The 20,730-nt window shown below is 43.3% G+C and overlaps 1 protein-coding gene across 2 annotated transcripts in view; it reads right to left on the bottom strand.

The window, feature by feature from the left end:
* Nucleotides 1-4,572: 4,572 nt before the first annotated feature.
* Nucleotides 4,573-20,730, bottom strand: part of LOC137439999 (glycerol kinase) — a 59,935-nt gene continuing 43,777 nt past the window's right edge. For both annotated transcript variants that reach the window (XM_068136345.2, XM_068136344.2), the window contains exons 13-19: nucleotides 19,017-19,095; nucleotides 18,704-18,800; nucleotides 16,842-16,926; nucleotides 14,816-14,936; nucleotides 14,477-14,620; nucleotides 7,978-8,058; nucleotides 4,573-5,632 (exon numbers count right to left, since the gene is read on the bottom strand). In XM_068136345.2, the coding sequence (XP_067992446.2) occupies nucleotides 5,625-5,632; nucleotides 7,978-8,058; nucleotides 14,477-14,620; nucleotides 14,816-14,936; nucleotides 16,842-16,926; nucleotides 18,704-18,800; nucleotides 19,017-19,095 (615 nt within the window). In that variant the 3' untranslated portion in view covers nucleotides 4,573-5,624. The remainder of the gene's footprint in view (nucleotides 5,633-7,977; nucleotides 8,059-14,476; nucleotides 14,621-14,815; nucleotides 14,937-16,841; nucleotides 16,927-18,703; nucleotides 18,801-19,016; nucleotides 19,096-20,730) is intronic.

Here is a 20,730-nt window from a genome sequence, read left to right as displayed (position 1 = left end):
TTACGTTTATTAGGGGTGGAGGGGAGGTAGGTGAAAGAATACTGTAAGAAAGGTAGTACTGTATAGGAAGTAGCAAGGACCGTGGACGTGTTGGAGAAATCTCGATGTACAGTAAGTAAAGAAACTGTAGCTCAAGGTTGTTTATGTGTTCACCACACGGTGGGTGGTGTTGTGCTAATTTTTGCTTGGGTCTAAGGCTAATTTTCCCCAGTGCATGCTTCCCCTCTGTAATTTCCCCCTCATGTTTTTGCTGACAAGGCCGGCCATGCAAAGTCACCTTTAAACAGCATTTACCGCCAACTACAAGCAGGTTCCCAGACTAAATCCCGCCCAAAGGACCAAATAGGTGAAAGCCCGCCTTCGAGAGGTGGAGAAATGGGCTGACAAGAAAAGCCGTGAGTCCACGCCACGAGGGGCGCGATTCGACCGTGGGATGTGGGCGGGGCGAACTAAGAGGCGAACGATACGATTGGCTCACCCGAGTGAAGAGGAAAAACACGTTTTCTCTTAGATCAAACAAGGTTTCACCATCTTTGCTTTGTGTGCTGGAAAAAGTGTGCATGCTTTTGGGCTTTTGGGTCATGACGGCATTTTGAGGTCTTGGCGGCTGTGGTGCTCTTATGGGGAGTTGGAGCTCGGTTATCTTCCTTCCTTCTCGGTTATCTTCTCTGCCGGTCCTAAAACTGGGTTACTCTCTATGTTGCCATCCCATTCATTCTCTGTATTCAACAGCATTTCCATATATCCTTTCCATCTTCCTTTAATTCCATCTGGGTCGACAACGATTTGTCCCACTTCATCCTTCAAGCAACTCACCCCCATCACATCACACCTCTCTTTCGCTATGTGCTTTGCAATCCTGAATACTGCTTTCTGACCCTCTTCCGAATCCAAGCGTTCTCCGAACATTTTCCTACATGCCTCCTGCGCCTTTGCTACCTCTTTCTTTGCAGCCTTCCTGGCTGCCTTATAACTTTCATGCTCTGCTGTTTCTGCTCCCGTACCCTTCGCCTTCTGCCACTCTTTGAACTTCTTCCTCTTCTCGTCAATCCTCTTTCCAACCTCAACATCCCACCACCATGTTTCCGAGTGCCTCGGTGGTCCTTTTGTCCATCCACATACCTCACCAACGGCTCCCAACAGACTAGCTTTCATTGACATCCAACCACTTTCAAGCTCAACCACATCATCCTCTACCCTACTCAGCCTCTCTTTTAATGCCTCCCTTACTGTCACCTCTTTCAACCTCCACACCTTCATTCTCGGTTGGTACTTCACCCGCCGAGCTCTTCTCGCACCTTTCACCCTTATGTCGCAGACAACCAAGTGGTGCTGTGAAACAGCCTCCTCCCCCGGGATCACCTTTGTGTCCCGGAGGTGCCCCCTATCTCGCCGACGCACCATCAGGTAGTCAACGGTTGTCGTCGACCCACCTGACGTGTATGTAACAAGCTTATTGTCCTCTTTCTGGAACTGAGTATTACAAATCAACAAATCAGCTCCATCAGCAAACTCCAAAATCCTTTCACCTTCTCCATTTCTCACACCATATCCGTAACCCCCATGAACTCCCTCAAAACCATCCATACTCCTTCCCACATGTCCATTCAGGTCTCCTCCCACCACAACAACTTCCTCATCTTTCACGTTTTCCATCAGCTTCTCTATCGCACACCAGAACTTGTCCTTCTCTTCATCGCTTCGACCAACCTGCGGAGCATATCCCGAGATGACGTTCACCAAGAGCTTTCCAATCATCATTTTCACCATCATCAACCTATCACTCACTCTAGTCACACTCACCACACTGTCTACAAACTCCTCAGAAAACAGGACACCAACACCATTCACGCCCTCCGGGCACCCTTGCCACACAAACTTGTATTTCTGTCCCTGCCTACCCTTCACCATTCTCACACCACTTCCCTTCCATCTCGTCTCTTGCACACAACATATGTCCACTCTTCTTCTGACCAATACTTTCACCACTTCACCTGATCTCCCTGTCATTGTCCCCACATTCCATGTCCCAAACCTCAGAAACCGATCTCCACTTCGGGCTGCACCCTGCCCATATGTACTTGTGATTGTCATGGTTCTCTTTTTGAGGCAATGTTTTTTATGGCCGGATGCCCTTCCTGACGCCAACCCTCTTAGTCGTCTCTTACGACACGCAGGGATACGGTGTACCTATTCTGACCAGGGTACACACTGGGAAACGTTTAAAACGTGTAAATTCTGGGGTGGGGGGGGGGGGGCGTCAGCATCACGGCTGCGGTTTAAACATATTCCAACAATATCCAAACAGAACGATGAAAAAAAACAATCCGGGAAAAGTCTCCAAGCGAGAACGTGGATTTGAGAAAGAAAGAGCAGAGGCGGAAGAAAACGAGATACAGGGGGCGGGGCACAAGCCGAGACGAGGAGGAGAGCGAACAAGCACGTGTCCGGGAGGAGAGAAAGAATCAATATAGAATTCTTTGTCTCAGGAGGTGAGGTGAGGGGGAGAAAATAAAATAAAAGAAACAAGCAATACAGCGAAGGAAATAACCCAAACCGACAAAACACCGACGGGGGGAGGGAAGCCCCAAGTCACCAGGCCGCGCACGAGGTACGACCCAGAAAACGATTAACTACACACAAGTTTGCACGAACCACAAACCAACACCAACTAGAAACACACAATAACACGTACACAGCAAAATAACCAGTGGAAATTTGACAAAGACAAGAATGGGAAAACACTCAAACTTCGATGCCGTGGAGAGCTCGAAGCACGCCTCACTCGCCCGAGGAACCGGAAGTCCCCCTAGAGAATGACATGAGAATGACAGAGATCTGCAATCTGGTGGTGAAAGAAGGCCACATTCCAGTGGATTGGGAACTGAGTACCGTCGTCCCTCTATACAAGGGGAAAGGTGACCCTCTGGACTGTGGCTCGTATCGAGCGATAACGTTATTGGAGCATGGAATGAAGGTATTGGAAAGGGTGTTGGAGAGGAGGATTAGGAATAAAGTGAAGATTGACGAAATGCAGTTTGGATTTATGAAAGGAAGAGGAACGACAGACGCGTTTTTTATTGTGAGGCAGTTGCAGGAGAAGTACATGGAGAAGAGGAAGAAGTTGTTTCTTGGGTTTGTTGATCTGGAGAAAGCATTCGATGGAGTTCCACGTGAAGTAGTGACATGGGCATTGAGGAAGTTAGGAGTGGAGGAATGGTTGATCAGAGTGGTGATGGCAATGTACAAAAGAGCGCGCACAGCTGTAAGGACGAAGGACGGGAACAGTGGTGAGTTTGAGGTGAAGGTGGGAGTGCATCAGGGGTCGGTAATAAGTCCACTACTATTTGTAGCTGTGATGGAGGTGCTGGCTCGGAATGTAAAGGAGGGTTTACCGTGGGAGTTGTTGTATGCAGATGATCTGGTGTTGATTGCAGAAAATATGGATGGACTGAAGGAGAAGATGAACAAGTGGAAGGAATGTATGGAGACAAAAGGTCTGAAGGTGAATATCGGAAAAATGAAGGTGATGGCAAGTGGTGAAGCATGTGGTGAGGTGGAAAGAAATGGGAAGTGGCCCTGTGCTGTGTGCAGGAAGGGTGTCGGAGTGAATTCCATTCAATGTACAATGTGCGCTGAGTGGGTTCATCAAAAATGTAGTGGTCTGAGAGGGTCATTAACCAGTGTGGCAGGTACATTCAAGTGTAAGGTGTGCACAGAGGGAGCTGCAGATGGAGGAAATGTTGAGTTGGATCTTGGAGACGGCATGAAGCTGGAAGGTGTGAAAACATTTTGTTACCTCGGAGACATGCTGAATGGAGAAGGTGGATCAGACTCGGCAACAGTTGCTGGAGTGAGATGTGCATGGAAGATGTTTCGGGAACTGAGTGGCATGCTGACGAGGAGGTAGGAGGGGAGTGTCGTTGAAGCTGAAGGGAAAGGTGTATGCTGCATGTGTGAGAAGTGTTATGATTTATGGGAGCAAGACATGGGTAATGAACGTAGAGCAGCAACGAAGGCTGGAAAGGGTGGAAATGCGAATGGTTCAGTGGATGCGTGGAGTATCGTTGAGAGAGAGGGAGACAAATGATGAATTGTGAAAGATGATGGGAATAGAGCCTGTGATGAATGCTGTGAAGAGAAACAGGTTGAGATGGTTTGGTCATGTGTTGAGGAAGGATGAAAGTGACTGGTTGAGAAGAGTGATGGAAATGAATGTAGAAGGAAGTGGAGGACGGGGAAGACCGAGAAAGACTTGGCTAAAGATGGTCGAAGAAGAAATGCGGGCAAGGGGGTTAAAAAGGGGAGATGCAGAAAATAGGGCAAAATGGAGAACATTGTCATGGGGACCGCAAGGCTAACCCCCGCTCTAGCAGGGAAAATGGCCTTAAAATGCCTGTTGTGTTGTATTCAGATAAAGAACGCCTCTTAACCGCTCCGTCATCTTCATGGAGTAATACATGGTCGCGGCCAACTTGGGATTCCTGATATTCTGTAAATTCACGTGGTCGGCAAAGCACTGCGACCCATGTGCACGACAATATACAAGAATCAAGGACACAAAATAAGTGCAACTGTTAAACTTGAAACATGTATTCTGTGATTCAGAAAAGCAAACACAACCCTCAATCAAGTTTTATGCTTCAGCTGATTTGAGGTCAAATTTAACCATTTACCTGAGAGACAATTCAATTGAAATAATGTGATCACAAGGAAAGTTCTACTCTTACCACGGTCATTCTGTAATGATGCCATCATGATGTGCTCTAAATCTCATCCCAAATCCTTAATCTCATTTCATGTGACCGATAAATTATTTAAATAGATTTAAAAAAAAAAATCTATTCATGGTAAGCAGACCTGTAGTTTTTAAATAAATAATATGTAAATCAATTCCTCGACAAACCATATTCAGCAATGAATCACAACCACATTCAAGAAAATCCAAGTGCATACATTTACGATTCGTACCAAAATCACAATTTGCGTACAAGTAAAGCTTTGCTACAGCTTTTGGTAAAAATATCCCGGTCATTAAATAAAGCAATCACAAGGTCTTTGGTAATAAAGAACAATTTACCAGCAAACATACTGCCATTTTGAAACAAAGTGCCAAATGTTTAGGTTTTGCGGATATACCGTAATTATTATTACATTAATTATAGTTACCGTCTCTCAGGCCAAAAAGGCATAGAGACACGTCATTACCGGTTGTGAATACTTGCATAGCAGAGATCTATCCTGGTGAGGCCACCGCAGTTTAACGCAGGCCACTGTCAGAGCGGCCCTCAACTGAAGCAGGAACTTGGAAATTGGCGAGAATACAAAACGTACAATGGCCGACTCTTTTAGGAAGGCTTGGATGAAAGGCCATGCCGGCTCAAGCATCGACAAGTGAATGCTCGCATACGAGATGGAGATCTTATTATATCCAACCTTGAGATAATGCCGACAAAATCGTTTTGCAAGTGTATGCAACTGCACAGGGAGTGAGAAAACAAGTTTACTCCTTAAGTGCAAGGAGGGCGAGGCAGACGGGTAGGAATAGTGTGGAAATGTACAGGATCCTGTGAGGACTTGTTTCTTTGAGACCTTTTCAAGGAAAACGTTCAGCCCGATCTTTTTTATGAATCTGAAAAATGACAACAATGACACCACAATCTTCAAAAATATGACAAACTCAAACGCTTTGTTATAAAGTGTAGAATATTTTAAATCAACATTTACATGCAGACACACACCTACACACACTGATATATATTTACTGAGTAAGAGGATGTTATAGGGTAAAATATGGTTTAAGTGGATAATCATATGGTTGGAATACATTGGAGGCTCTGCTGTTTTTGTTAAAACGAATTCTGCCCTGAGCACCGAGTATCGAGTGCAGCCGGTGAGAGGTGAGGTGGGGGTGAAAGCCAGCTCCTCCCACGTGGACGTGTGGGATTGGCTCATGGTCACAAAGGCCTTTGTCCTCTATTGATAACCACCTTTAGAGGCCATTTTTTCCCCGCAAAGCGGGGGTTGGCCTTTTTCGGGCACCGTGGTTGTTGTTGTTTTTTTGGTCCCCTTTTTGAAGCAATGTTTTACGGCCGGATGCCCTTCCTGCCGCCAACCCTTTTTGCCGCCTTTTACAACAAACAGGGAATTACCAGTGAACTGGTACTCAATTAGCCGACCTCGGAAGGATGACAGGCTGAGTCAACCCCCCTAGCGTTAATTCAGCGATCGACCGGGATTCGAACCCAGGATCCTAGGATCCTAAGCCGGCACCCTAGCCGCTAGCCCAACACCAGGGTTGGGCCAGCGGTATCCAACACCTCTATTGACAAATGCAGGTATCTCACAGAGGACATCGTTTTATAATTTTTGAATGTTAAATGATAATGTCGATTTTATATGGAGCAAGGGAAAGTTATATTTAAAATGAATGTGTGTATTTTCGTACAAGTCAAGATGCCCCTCGGGCAACAAGAAGTCTGCAATTCCTCTCATTTGTACGTGGTACAACCTCCGATCTACTTAGACATAATCCAAAATATTGCATCTGCATTGAATGATGATGATGTAATGGGCCGTGTTCGGGAGTATAAAAATGAGATCAACTGGATTGTCCAGGGAGAGAGAATCCCAGAAAATGCCTAGATTGGTTAAATATTGATTGGTTAAATATTGATTGGTTAAATATTGATTGTTTAAATATTGATTGGTTAAATATTGATTGGTTAAATGTAACGAAATGTGTGAGGTTCTCTCTCCTGCTTGCATAAATTAACTTTGAAATCTGTTACATCTTTATGCAAGTACCAATAAAGTATTGAATTCTGTTATGCTTGGAACTTCATTGGAGAAGACCAATTAATTTTAATGTTTCAATTGTAATACTTTGAATCTGACAGAAGAGTGAGGGAAAATTCCCCCACAAAAGCAAAGGTAAAACTACAAAGTGTGTGAAAATGCAAAGCCCGTCCGCATCCGTTTGTATTCAGACGTCTTCGTCCTCTTCTGTATGCTCAAAATAACGAAAACAGTTTTTTTTTTTTAAATACAAAATGAAAATTGATGATTTTATGCAGACTTGACCTTTGAACTTTAGATCTAAAAAAAAAAAAACACAGCTTCTGGCTTTTGATTAGTGAACCAATTCAGTGACCCCATATGCTAATTCATGAAATTTTAGGTCAATCAGGTGAAAATTGGTGATTTTACGCAACCTTGACCTCTGACCTTTTGATCTGCTGCGCAGGGGACGAGCTAATAAACACAAATAACAACAAAGACCGAAAGTCTAACAGCGGCGCAGCCGGGCTTGTTTGATACTTTAGTTGAAGGGGATAGTATGACTTTGGTGGAGATACCATTTAGCAAATGTAAGTATTAAATTATTTTTGCATTGAGACACTGGTTTATTCTGTTTCAGTCAACAATGAACCAACCATACACCGCTTCAATCTATAAACTTTGCAATAACCACAAAGGGATTGCAGTGTTACAATTATATTTACTATATTATTAGTATTAACGCTATTATTATTATGAAAACAATACTACTGTGTTAAGAAACCTTGGCTAATTTGTCTGAAGTGGACTGAAGGTGAGGAATGAAGGCATGAAGCCTAAGGCCTATAAGTACTGTGTCGTTGGAAGATCCGTAACGTCAATTGCTTTCGATATTTGATGATCATTTTAACAATCTGCTTGTTTTTGTTTCACACTGAATGAAAAACAAAGGTAGAGCATGCAAAATGTGATATATGACAGGTTCAATGATATGTTCGGCCCGAATGAAATTGGAATCAAAATGGCGGTGTGCGGAGTCAGCCGCCATGCCGCCATAATGACATCACATCACCCCTGTCATGTGACCAGATCCTCAGCTCTGATTGGTGTACGTTTCAGGGGACATACAGACAGACAAACACTGTTCTATTCAGCTTTGCATGTAAACAAGATTAATAGTGGTTTGTATATCCTTACGCTTCGTCTGCACCATTGTCGTTTCCCATCCACGAGATCGCTCAACAGCTTTTCTCCAGAACTGCAAGCGTGATGTGCTCTCTGCAAAGTAATACAACAAAAATGCGATCATTATGACAAAATAGCTCACTAAGCAAGAAAGCAAGAATACTTTTCATGAGAATAATAAAATTATTGATTGGTTAAATTATTGATTGATAATTGATTGAATTATTGATTGATTGGTTATTGATTGGTGTGTGCTGGGTCTCTTCCCACCTATTGTTTAAATCCTCACATCAAGACAAAGACATCAGTTATTATAATAGTCTTCAATATATATATATATATATATATATATATATATATATATATATATAGTAGATATATATATATGTACACAGACTTGGCATTTAATATGGAATATATTTTTTGTGGGGGTGAACTTACTTTTTAAGATGTCTTAGAACGAAAAGTTCATTGAAGTTATGTTGAAATTATTCTAGATTTTGTTAATGTGACCTTTAAAAGAAACAAAAACCACATTTGACATTTCGAAACAAATAAATTGATCCTTGAAAGTGATGGAAACTGATATCGAACTCAATTCATGGACAGTACTGTGTTAAACTTCTGTACGTTTTCCAGAAGTATCTCTTTATTTTGCACATTAGCCAAAAATTAGTTTTTTTCGGGGACATAACAAAAATTCCGGGGACATAACAAAAACAAAAGTTAAATTACGACTGGGATTACGGACAGTAAAATTACAGTTCAGTACTTCGTGTAACCCCCACGAGCATTCAGGAGAGCACGTACACGTCGAGGCATGCTGTTCACGAGATTTGCCAAGGTTTGGACAGGAATCGCTTGCCATGCAGTGACAATGGCCTGCTGCTGGTCCAAGTGGTTGATTTGATGCGTTAATTCTGCCCACAAGTTCTCTATCGGATTCATATCCGGGGACATGGCAGGCCACTCCATATGCTCTACACCACGGTCAGCAAGAAAGTGTTGGATCATGCAAGCATGATGAGGCCGTGCATTGTCATCTTGGAAGACAAAGTTTCCTCGAAAGGCTGCACGAGCAAATAGAAGCAATGTTTCTTCCAGAATGGCCCTGTACTTGAACTGGTTCAGGTTTCCATTCAGAACAACCAGGTCAGTTTTGCCCCCTGCATGAAAAGCAGCCCAAACGGTCACCCCACCACCTCCAGCTTGGACTCTTGGCACTATACAATCTTTGTTGTAGGCTTCATGCACTTGTCTGCGCACTCGGACGCGGCCATCTTGACGATAGACCAGAAATCTAGACTCGTCACTGAAGATCAGGTGATTCCAGTGTCCTGGCTGCCATTGAAGGTGCTCTCTGGCCCACTGCAATCGGCGCTGGCGGTGTTGTCTGGTCAGGCGTGGCTTTCTCAGGGGACGCCTGGCACGATAGCCTGCTTGAACCAGTCGTTGGTTGACTGGCCTTCTGGATACAGGCACATTTGTCAGTTGCTGCCACTCAGCCCTAAGCCGATTAGCTGACTTGGTACGGCCATTGTGGACTAACCGGTGCAGCTGGCGATCATCCCTCCTTGTGGTTCTGCGGGGACGTCCTGGCCTCGGTATTGGAGTAGGGACACCCCTCTGAGCATTGCGTTTCAGGATCTATGACACCTGACCTTGAGTGATGCCATACTGCCGAGCAATAGCACGCTGTTTCATGCCGTAATTTCGTAAAGCCACCACTCCATGAGAAACAGCATTGTCGAGTTGACGGACCATCTCCAGAGGAAGCGGCAATAACTTTTGGAGACGTGCAGCAGTTGTTTTCCACTAATACAGACTGCAACAACCCTTGTATACCCAACTGTGAAGCCAATCATCAAATGCACCTGTCCATACATTTTGCCATGCCACCTGTGATATAATCCTGTTGTTGACTTCTTGCTGCGACAGACAATCAGTTACATGGTTCTTTTAACAAATAAATCACCAAAGTGTAAAAGAAACTCACCAGATTGATATACTGAGCTAAGAAAGTAAACCCGTCAAGAAAAAAAAAATATTCCAAATTAAATGCCAAGTCTGTGTATATATATATATATATATATCATTAAAACGCTTATTTCTGAAGTTTGTCATCGGAACTTTTCTCCAGCTATTGCTCCTGTCGCCCAAAGATATGTGTGATACTATGTAGTTATGACTAACCCTTCCATATAAGCATACCTATGTCTCCAAATGTCTATAAGTGTGGAATAAAAACCGAAAATCAGTGAAAAGTTTTGAATAACTCGCGCCATTTTGTTTTACGCAGTGAGATGCTGCACTTGATACCGAGGAGAAGAATAAGACGTCCCTATGTGTGCCGGACGTGCAGTGACTCGAGAGGCGTGCTACGCCTTTTAATACAAATATAAATGCGATCAGAAATGTAAAGGGGATACTTACCAGTAACCACACTATAAGATACAATACTGCAGTTGAATACAAAGCAATATTCAGGAGATCCGCCAGAATGAATGCTGTTGCCAACTGACACAATTATTTTGAAAGGAAGCGAGAAAGCGGCAGGCACCTAAAATGCTGCACCAAGTTAAATATGTGGATTTATGGTAATAATCACTTCTTAACAAGTTAGTTTGTATGAACATAAACACGATATATGCCAGTGATTTTCACGGGTTACCGCTAGTATATACATTATACAGTCACATGAAAAAGTAAGTACACCCCATGTAAAGTTTTGACTTTTTCAACATATTTCAACATACAGCTATTTTATCTTCATTTCAACAATATTGATAGATAAAGGTGATATAATATAACAAATATCATGAAACATTTACATTTTGTAGTCCATTGTACAATTTAAATAAACATAAATGCAAATTTCGCATGTGGAAAAAGTAAGTACACCCCATGTAAAGTTTTGACTTTTTCAACATATTTCAACATACAGCTATGTTATCTTCATTTCAACAATATTGATAGATAAAGGTGATATAATATAACAAATATCATGAAACATTTACATTTTGTAGTCCATTGTATAATTTAAATAAACATAAATGCAAATTTCGCATGTGGAAAAAGTAAGTACACCCTTGGCTCTAATAGGTGGTATTGGCCCCTTTGGCAGAAACAACCTCAAGTAGGCATTTCTTATAACTGTCTCACAGTCTCTGACATCGACTGGGAGAAATTTTTGCCCACTCCTCCATGCAGAATTCTTTCAGCTGTGCGATGTTTGAGGGGTTTCTTGCATGCACAGCTCGTTTCAAATCCCCCCACAACATCTCGATGGGATTTAGATCCGGGCTTTGACTTGGCCATTCCAGAACCCTCCATTTCTTTCTTTTCAGCCATTCCTTGGTGGATTTACTGGTATGTTTAGGGTCATTGTCATGTTGCAAGGTCCGCCTCCGGTTGAGCTTCAACTTTCCGACAGATGGCCTCACATTATCCTCAAGCACCCTCTGGTACAATGAATAATTCATAGTGGATTCTATGATGGTGAGCTGCCCAGGCCCTGATGCAGCAAAGCTGCCCCAAACCATAATATTTCCACCACCATGCTTTACAGTTGGTATCAGGTTCTTGTGGTCAAATGCTGTCTTTGGTTTTCGCCAAACATGTCTTCTGGTACTGTGGCCAAATAGCTCTACCTTTGACTCATCTGTCCAGAGCACATTGTTCCAGAAGTGCTGGTCTTTGCCTAGGTGTTCATTGGCAAACTTTAGTCTTGCCCTGATGTTCTTTCTGGACAGCAAAGGTTTCCTCCTGGCATACCTCCCATGTAGATCAAATTCGTGCAGCCTCTTTCTAATGGTAGACTCACGCACTTTGACATCAACAGTGGCAAGAGCTAGCTACCTGCAGGTCCCGTGATGACATTCTGGGGTTCGTAGAGACTTCTTTCAGCATCTTGCGGTCTGCTCTCGGGCTGAACTTGCTGGGGCGGCCTGGCCTGAACAAGTTGGCAGTTGTTTGGAATCTTCTCCACTTGTAGTCAAATGATTGATTTCAAATTGTTTGGAGATCTTTTTAGATCCCTTCCCAGACCCGTAGGCATCTATAACCTTCTTTCTGAAGGTCTCAGAGAGCTCTTTTGATCTCGGCATGGTGACGCCACACACTTCAACAACAAAGAGCAACCAAACGAAATGTCTGAGGTTTAAATAAGACAGGTTCCTCCAAGATCCTCTATAACAATGTACTAATCATTTGCACCTGAGCTGGTGCACCCGATTCCAATTTTCGGTATTTGAAGTAGTGATAAATGTAGGGGTGTACTTACTTTTTCCACATGGGAAATTTGCATTTATGTTTATTTAAATTATACAAAACGACAAAATGTAAATGTTTCATGATATTTGTTATGTTATATCACCTTTATCTATCAATATTGTTGAAATGAAGATGAAATCCTTGCCAGAACAAGCAAGCCAATTATATGACATATACCCACCCTAACCATATATAACCCTCACCCTAACAGCTCTCAAATGTTGTGTTTGTGTCCTTCCCCCTCTCCTCTCTCTCCCCTCTCCCTCTCTCCCCATCTTGTCTGCCGCTCCCCTTGTTTTTTGTGTTTTGTGTGTCGGTTTGACTTTTTGTGCGATTAATGTTAGCTCTTTCACGAGCCTCGATCTTGTATACAAAAAAAAGAAAAGAAAAAAAAGAAGCTGTATGTTGAAATATGTTGAAAAAGTCAAAACTGTACATGGGGTGTACTTGCTTTTTCATGTGACTGTATAGATATATATATATTGCCAATAAAAATGAAGTGATATATTTCAGTGATAAATGTTTGATCAATCTGCATTATCAGTCATAGAAAATGTGTGTTTGCTGTGCTTAGGAATACTTATAGGAGTAAAGTTTACATTGATAATCTGTACAAGAAAGAAATATACAAAAGGCGAACGAAGCTGTTTTGTCAGACAAGACCAGATAGAGTCTCCAGTAGGTGCTAGCATGATGAAAACACCACGTCTACACTCTTTCATCTAAGGCAACTTATCTTTATGGCCTGTGTTGAAATGTTAAACAGATGTTCTACCGTGCCTATGGGCACCAAACTGTCTCAAAACCCTGACCCCTCCGAACTCAAGACTTCAGGAATTTTTCTTTTTCGCAGAAAAGCGATTTTGCACACTATGTTTTGCACACCTCAAAATTTGCACACTATGTTATAAATCATTGTGTGGAACGGGACGTCCCGATCTCTCCGATTTGCTCACTCTCTATGAACCTCAGCGACGGCTTCGTTCAAGCGACGACTCTATGACCTTCGAGCCGCCGCGCACCAGCACCAAGTCGTTTGGTGAGAAATCCTTTTCCTTTGCTGCACCTCTGCTCTGGAATGACTTGCCTTCCTCTGTTCGACATGTTGACTCTCTTCCTGCCTTTAAAACCCCCCTCAAAACCTATCTGTTTCACAAGTCTTTCAAAGTCTAAGTCCTGTTTTCCCTTTGGTTTGAGGTGGGACAGAGATCGAGAGTATGCCTGTGTACATGTGCGGGGGAGGGAGGGGAGGAGGAGGGGGAGTACACATCTGTGGGTTTTGAATGGGGAGGGAGAGGAATAGGGCAAGAGTGAAGGTGTGTGTGTGTGTGTGTGTGTGTATGTTTGTGTGGTGTGTGTGCAATTGCATGATAATGTAAAGCGCCATGAGGGTCGTTAACTCTGCTTGATGGGGCTATATAACTCCTTTATTATTATTATTATTATTATTAAAAGCTATAAAAGAACTAAGTTCAACTGAGTCGGGCAGAAGTTTTTCTTGAAATGTGCTGAGTCTCTGGTCGTATATGCCGGTGTAGTGTACTGCTATTTTTTGTGGTAATCCTCGTATAATCAAGTGAATCTTCTCCAAATAATAAATATTCGATAAATGTTCTTGGTGTGTGCGGACATTCAATCTGTGTACATCTTCGACACTCCCCCTGCTCTGTCTGTGCTCTGTCCCCCAAATATTCCTGCAGGACGCACAAGATCTGCCAGAAACCCTCTTCTGGTGAAACTACCAAAATCAAGACGCTCTGCTCACCTTCACTCTTTCATTCCTCTTTTCTCCTGCCTCTGGAACAAACTCCCACACTCTCTTCAATCCCACTACTCCCTCCAGGTCTTTAAAACAGCTGTTCACCACCATCTCTTATCTTCCCCCTTCCAAAACCTTGATATTCTACCCCTGTTAAAACACCCCAAATCCTCCTCTTTCAATCTCCGACTTCATTCCTGAAATTCCTGGTGGCGTTCATTTGTTTTATGCCATCTACCCCCACCCCGCCCCCTCCACCCCGCACCTGCCCAGCCCTCTCCCTTCCACAGATCTACCGACGTCCCTATTCTCTACTGTTGTTGTGCTTCCCTCTCTCTCCCCTCGTCTCTTGTCTCCCACTCCCTTAATTGTATGTTTTATGTGTCCATGCATGTTTTCGCATTTAATGTATGAGCTCTTACATGAGCCTCAACTCTGCATACAATAAAACAAAATTAATTTTAAAAAACATAGTCGTACCCTCTGGAGCAACCTGAGGGTTGAAAGTTTCAAAAGTGACATCAAGCTGGTCTATCTGTTCCATGTGCCAGACTCCGATGCCTTCTGCCATGCCAGCTGCTATGGCTGCCCCCAAGGAAGTTGTTTCAGTGATTGAGGGTCGTGCTGCCAAAGATATGATAGGAAATCATGTAAAACAACAGTGCTTACAGTCTCGGAAAAGGGAATCAGGGTCGTCGATCAAGCCAATGGACTTGGAGAGATGGTTTGGGATGAGTGTGAGGGGCTCTATAACCAGGCCTATAGTCCCAGAGAGGAGGGAGGTATTACCGACTGGGTCTACATTCACTGGGAACTTACCGACCGGGATTCCAAGGATGTCTGCTTGTAGCTGTAAAAGGAGGTTCGATGACGTCATTCCTCCATCAACCTGTAGCAACGCTAAGATGTTGCCACTGTCCTGTTTCATGGCCTCAAAAATCTGAAGAAAACGCATTAAATTAAATCTGTGTATGATACGATTCAACTTCAGATGGGCTGAGGCCCATAACTATGAGAGTCAAATAATCACTGGACAGATTCATGAATCAATTGAAAGCAAATCTTCTTAAAATTGCATATCCGATGTAGATCATGTATTTCAGTTTTGTATTTTTTATAGTGGCTTTTATGGAAGGAGCAATGGCCGCATGGAGACGTTTTATCGTGTTCTATGTGCTATATAATATTGCCGTGTCTCTACCCTGTAGTGAACACCGCAGGGCAACACGGATGACCAAACGAGCTTCAACTCCAAGGCGTTCAATCCGATGGCATACCTTCGTTACACATGAGGGAAAAGAGAATGACGAACTTACCTTCACGGATCCCACCGGCAGTCTTTGACCCTACGAAAATTATTAATTGAAAACCGACACCGATTTAAAATGTACAAAAATACCGGTTTCATTAAAGCAATACCGGTAAAAAAAATAATGCACGATAAAAACTAATTCCTAAATGGGATGTCCCCACACAGACCCGTATACAGACAAAGGAGAAAAATAACTGGAAAATAAATATGTGTGTGTTTCGTGGGCACTTAGCTCCGAGTTGCTCTTGAACCTCGTCAGGAGACGTCCAGGCCCCGAGCGCGCAATCCAGACGCGGCACCCGCCTTGGTGGGAAAACAGCCTCCGCACGCCCTCGTTCACTCAGCCACGCTCGTCCTCGTCGTCCGCCTCACCAGCACTCACGTCTCTCAGCGCATGAGCGCTACAAAATGTTCACGTGCTCGTCAATGAATCCCCCTCGCACAGAAGTGCTATGAACTCCGACCACTCGCCGTGAACTCCCGAAGCAGAGCGAGATATCAAACCATGACCGTTCACCGCCAAAGCCAGAAGATGCGAGGAAGTCAAGAAGGACAGCCAAGAGGAAGTCAAGAAGTGGACAAAATGTTGGGGAGACGACCGCTCACCACCAAACCCAAAAAACGAGAGCACGCAAATGTGTCCGCCTTCCACCAACACCTCCAGGACCAAAGAGACAAGATGTCCACCCTCCAATTCCTTTGTACTCAAGCCTCTGACGTCATCCGTGCCTGCTCCACCAATCCCATAGTCCCACCTTAGCAGTCCTTGCTCCATTCAATCCCGGACCAACCATTGTTCTTCAGGGCGTGGCCATACGGACCTTGCCGGCCTTTGTGATCACAGGTCGGTGGTATCAGTGGTAGTGCTCAATGTCCTGTTTCCGGTTGGTTTTATTTAGTGTTATAAATGCGCAATTTCTTGCTGGGTGTGTGTGCTGCGTTGCCATAAGTAACAGAGGAAAAATAACAGAGGCCATTACATACAGGGGATTAATTACTCATAATCCCTAACTAATTAACATAACCCCACCCCTCATGATGGGAACGAAGATATGCGCTTACACGACATCCGGTCGAAACGAATTTCCTACTTTTGATACATGGTTTCTTCTTCTTCTTTACAACAATTGGAGCACACTACCTATGCAATTCTACCTGGACTAAGGTAATCATTGCCTATCCCCAGACAAACGTAAAAATAGTAATATTATTATTATATAAACAATAAATATATGGCTCTTAGTTCAAGAAAACATCCACCCCAACTCACCCCTGCTCCAATATACTTCCAACCTTCTCTCCCTCCAGTCCCCACACTTCCCACCTCGCTCTCCTATCATCCACCCATGTCCTCATTTTCTCGTTTTATCCTCCTTCTGCAACTCTCCAAACAATAATGGAAATACCAGTGGTTTCTGATGTTATTACATCACATCCTGCTGAGAAAATGTTCCAGAGCAGATTTATATGAAAATGTGCAGATCTCTGAAAGTTTCCATGTTCCTGGTTGAAGTGTGGAGGTTGGCGCCTCACCTCCCCTGTCTGAAAACAAACAGCCTCCATTGTTGCGAAGGCGATGTGCGACTTGTTGGTGTGCCGAGTGAGCCCACAGATTATCCTTGCGAAGAAAAGGAAGAACAAAGACATAAAGGAGTGAAAACAGGTGAAAGTGGATCAAGAAAACGATTAGACAATAACAAAACAGTCATTCAATCAGTAGCTATCATCTATCTCTCAAAATCAATTTCATACCGCAGCTTGCAGTTCACTCCACTGACATCTCTCTGTTGCATATCTACGGTAAATGGATGAGTTGTGTGCGTGTGTGTGCGTGTAATGCTTTTTGTGTCTATTTATTCATTATGTACCATTGAAATGTATCTTTTAACCCTTTAGACTTCTGAGACCCCTTCGACCTTTGAAGGCCCTTTAAAAACCCCCGAAATACCCTCAAGACTCCAAAGTCCCCGATGACCCAAAATACCCCAAAAGAACCAAAATACCTAGCGGACCCAAAAAACAACAAAATACCTGAGGCCCTAAAAGACCCAAAAGACCCCAAAGGACCTAAAAGACCGAGGACCCAAAAGCCACCGAGGATTCAAAAGCCATCGAGGATTCAAAAGACCCCGAGGATTCAAAAGACCCCGAGGATGCAAAAGACCGCGAGGATGCAAAAAACCCAAAAGACGCAAAGGACGCAAAGGACCTAAAAGACCCAAAATACCTTGTAGACCCTGCAAGATTGAAAATTTGGTCCAATGGACCAACGGGCCCACTGGTGTGATTAAAACAATGAGAAATTCTTTACTTTAGGCCTACACGTGCAGCTGTAATGAAAATGGCAGCTGTTATTGGTTCACGAGTTATCAAACAGAGTGACCACTATATTCGTCATGGGTGTGTCTGTCTGTCTGTCTGCAGCATAACTACCTGATATCATATCATCCGATCTCGATGAAACTTGGGTGGGAGGTTTATATAATGATCTAGTTGTGTCCTGCCTGGAGTGGGCGTATTGCGCCCATTGTGGGCGGAGCCACGTGCGAAAAAGATGTCTTTTTAGGGGGTAATCGAGTTCAAGCTACATCTTCTCCGAGGGGTTTGGTGGAATCTGACAGGGGTTTCGGTATTTGGTTCGGCCAATGTCATGTGTCTAGCCCCACAGAGCTCGATTTTTCATTTTCGCCCCAAGGTCATGGTCACAAGGTCGCGAAATTTAGAAAAGTCGATTTTTGATGGTTTTATTACATTGTTCGCTTCCTGAAATGTCATACATGATCTTATATTATCACATACATCATGAAATACAAGTTTTCCAACAAATTTCAGAATCTTCGACCTTTGACCTTTGAAGGTCACAAAGGTCAAATTTTCATTGAATACCGCTCGCTCGTGAACCATCGTCGTCTCCTGACTTGTTTGCATCAAAGTCATGCATTTCAAAACCTCTAAAAAACCATTTTCAAAACCTCATCAAAGTCAAATTTACTATTGATACTCAAATACTTAGCCAGATGCACAATGAATCCAAGTATCAGAGGCTACCATCATGCTCCATATCTTAGTGGCGGTGGCCTCCAAGCAGAAATTTGTTTTTTATACCGGCACGCAAGCCCAATTGCTCACATTGAAGTTACCTACATTTATTACTCAGCCCAGGTGGCCTAATCTTCAAAAGAACGTCAAAAATAACAAAACTACATTTACAAATCAATGTAAAGAAATAAGACAGTCAGCTTTGAGTCTAATACAAAAGAGTGTGTGATCTGAGATGCAGCACCTGGCATCCATGTCAATCACCGACGGTTTTGCAAAGCTTGATCATAACTCGTAATTGTGGAGGATAATCAACAAATGCCGATGCACCTTATAATCCAAGACACAAATCTTACCCCCGTGCACTGGGATCCCAATATGGTGCATACAGGCCAGAAAAGGCAGGGACAAAATAGCAGCCACATGATGCTCCGGCCTGTGCAGCCAGCCGTTCTGTGGGTGACATAAATACATGCATCCTTGGAATAGCTCACGTTATTAAACAATGTTGTCAACTCGACATTTATCCACAAAGCAAGCATCAGGTGACGCAATCAAGTCATCTGAGATGAATGCCAATGTGGATTCAAACTCGGTTCTTGAGGCCACACTCAGGCTAGACAGTGCTCTACCAATCACCAAAGGTATTTTTTCCCTTAACTCACATACCAAGGTCATCTGAGGAGTCGATGATTCCGAGGTTGTCTCTAAGCCATTGAACCATGCCACCAGCTATCGCCACGGATCCCTGCAGAAAGGTGGGCACACCAACACAGCCTCAAGACCTTTACAGAAAGTTCAATCTAACAAGGTCTGGCCGTGTAAGCTAGATGTGGGGTCATGTTACTCAAGAGGTTGTCATGTTCAAGTCACTACCATAAACAACAATGTACAGTATATAGATTTGATGATCAAAATCAATAAGAACTATAACAGCACTCGGCAGAGAGCATACCTCCACCAGGCTGAAGAGTTTGTTTTGTATCCCAATGATAGGCCGGATCCGGATACGGACCTGAACCAAAATCTAATCGGCTTGTTCTTGTCACCTGCCCAACTCGTCCCCCACGTTTAGTCATAACTCATCCATAACTTTTTTTAAATATCATGTTATTTATCGCTTTTCACCCGATCTCTCAATGGTGAAGAATCACTTTTAAAATGTAATAGTTCTCGTATCGGAATCCATATTCATATCTTCACCAGAAACGAATTGATTCTTCCTTGTCACACACCCAACTCATCCACCAAGTTTCGTCCAAATCCGTGCAGAACTTTTTAGTCCTATCACTCAATGGTAAAAAATCACTTCAAAAATTATCTGATCCGCATCCGGATCCGGATCTTCACCAAAATCTCATCATTTCGTCCTTGTCACACCACCAACCTGTCCAGGTGTTGTCCGAATCCGTCCACAACCATTTGAAATATCATGCTATATATATATAGTTTTTGGCCCTATTTCCGATTGGTGAAGAATCACATAAATAATTCTCAGATCCAAATCCGGATCGTCACCAAAATCGAATCATTTCGTCCTTGTCACAAACGCAACCTCGCCACCAAATTTCGCCCCAATCCGTCCATAAATTTTTGAGACATTCTTCTAAATATATCGTTTTTGGCCTCATCTCCCAATGGTGAAGAATCACTTTAAAAAATTATACTATCCAGATCTTCACCAAAATGAAATCATTCGGACCAAATTGTCCGAATGGATGGATTCGGACCAAATTGTCCGAATCCATCCACCACTTGTTCACAAACAAACAGACAGACAGACAGACAGACAGGGGTGAAAACACAACCTCCATCCATCTTCGGTGGCAGAGGTAAAAACACCACAAGCCAGATACTGCATCTCACAAATATTCAATCAATCCACTTTAATTTCCAATGCGCTGCATGAACACATCACTTTCCCTCAAGCACCGGACACTGGGGATAACGGTTGAATTAAAAGGCTGGTAGATAAGGCGAGAGCTTGCGGAGTGGCTGGTGGAGCAGCTAAGTGCATTGGAATCTGGCTTTGTACGAGGAAGCAAAGAGTGGCTGTGAATGTGAGGATGCAAGTAGTGGGGTACCTGAGGGATCAGTACGAGGATGGTTATTAGTCATATTTAACATCAATGATTTGGACATTGGGGCGAAGAGTCGGCTTTCAAAATATGCAGATGAAGCAAAGCTTGGAATTAAGGTAGATAGCAGTGAGTGCATGATCAGATTCAGGAAATTCTAGATGCCTTTATAGATTGTGAAAAAGATTGGCAGATGTAGTTTTACATACACAGATGTGCTGAGGAAGGGAACGAATATTGAAAAAAAAGAGAGTATATAACGCAATGGGGCAAATTTTGGAGCGTGTGATACAGCAGAAGGATCT

Source organism: Myxine glutinosa, chromosome 14 (assembly GCF_964187855.1).
Source record: "Myxine glutinosa chromosome 14, kmMyxGlut1.1, whole genome shotgun sequence".
In the NCBI taxonomy this organism is placed as follows: Eukaryota; Metazoa; Chordata; class Myxini; order Myxiniformes; family Myxinidae; genus Myxine; species Myxine glutinosa.
Note: the sequence above shows the minus strand (reverse complement) of the source record. Positions and strands in the feature narration are given on the sequence as shown.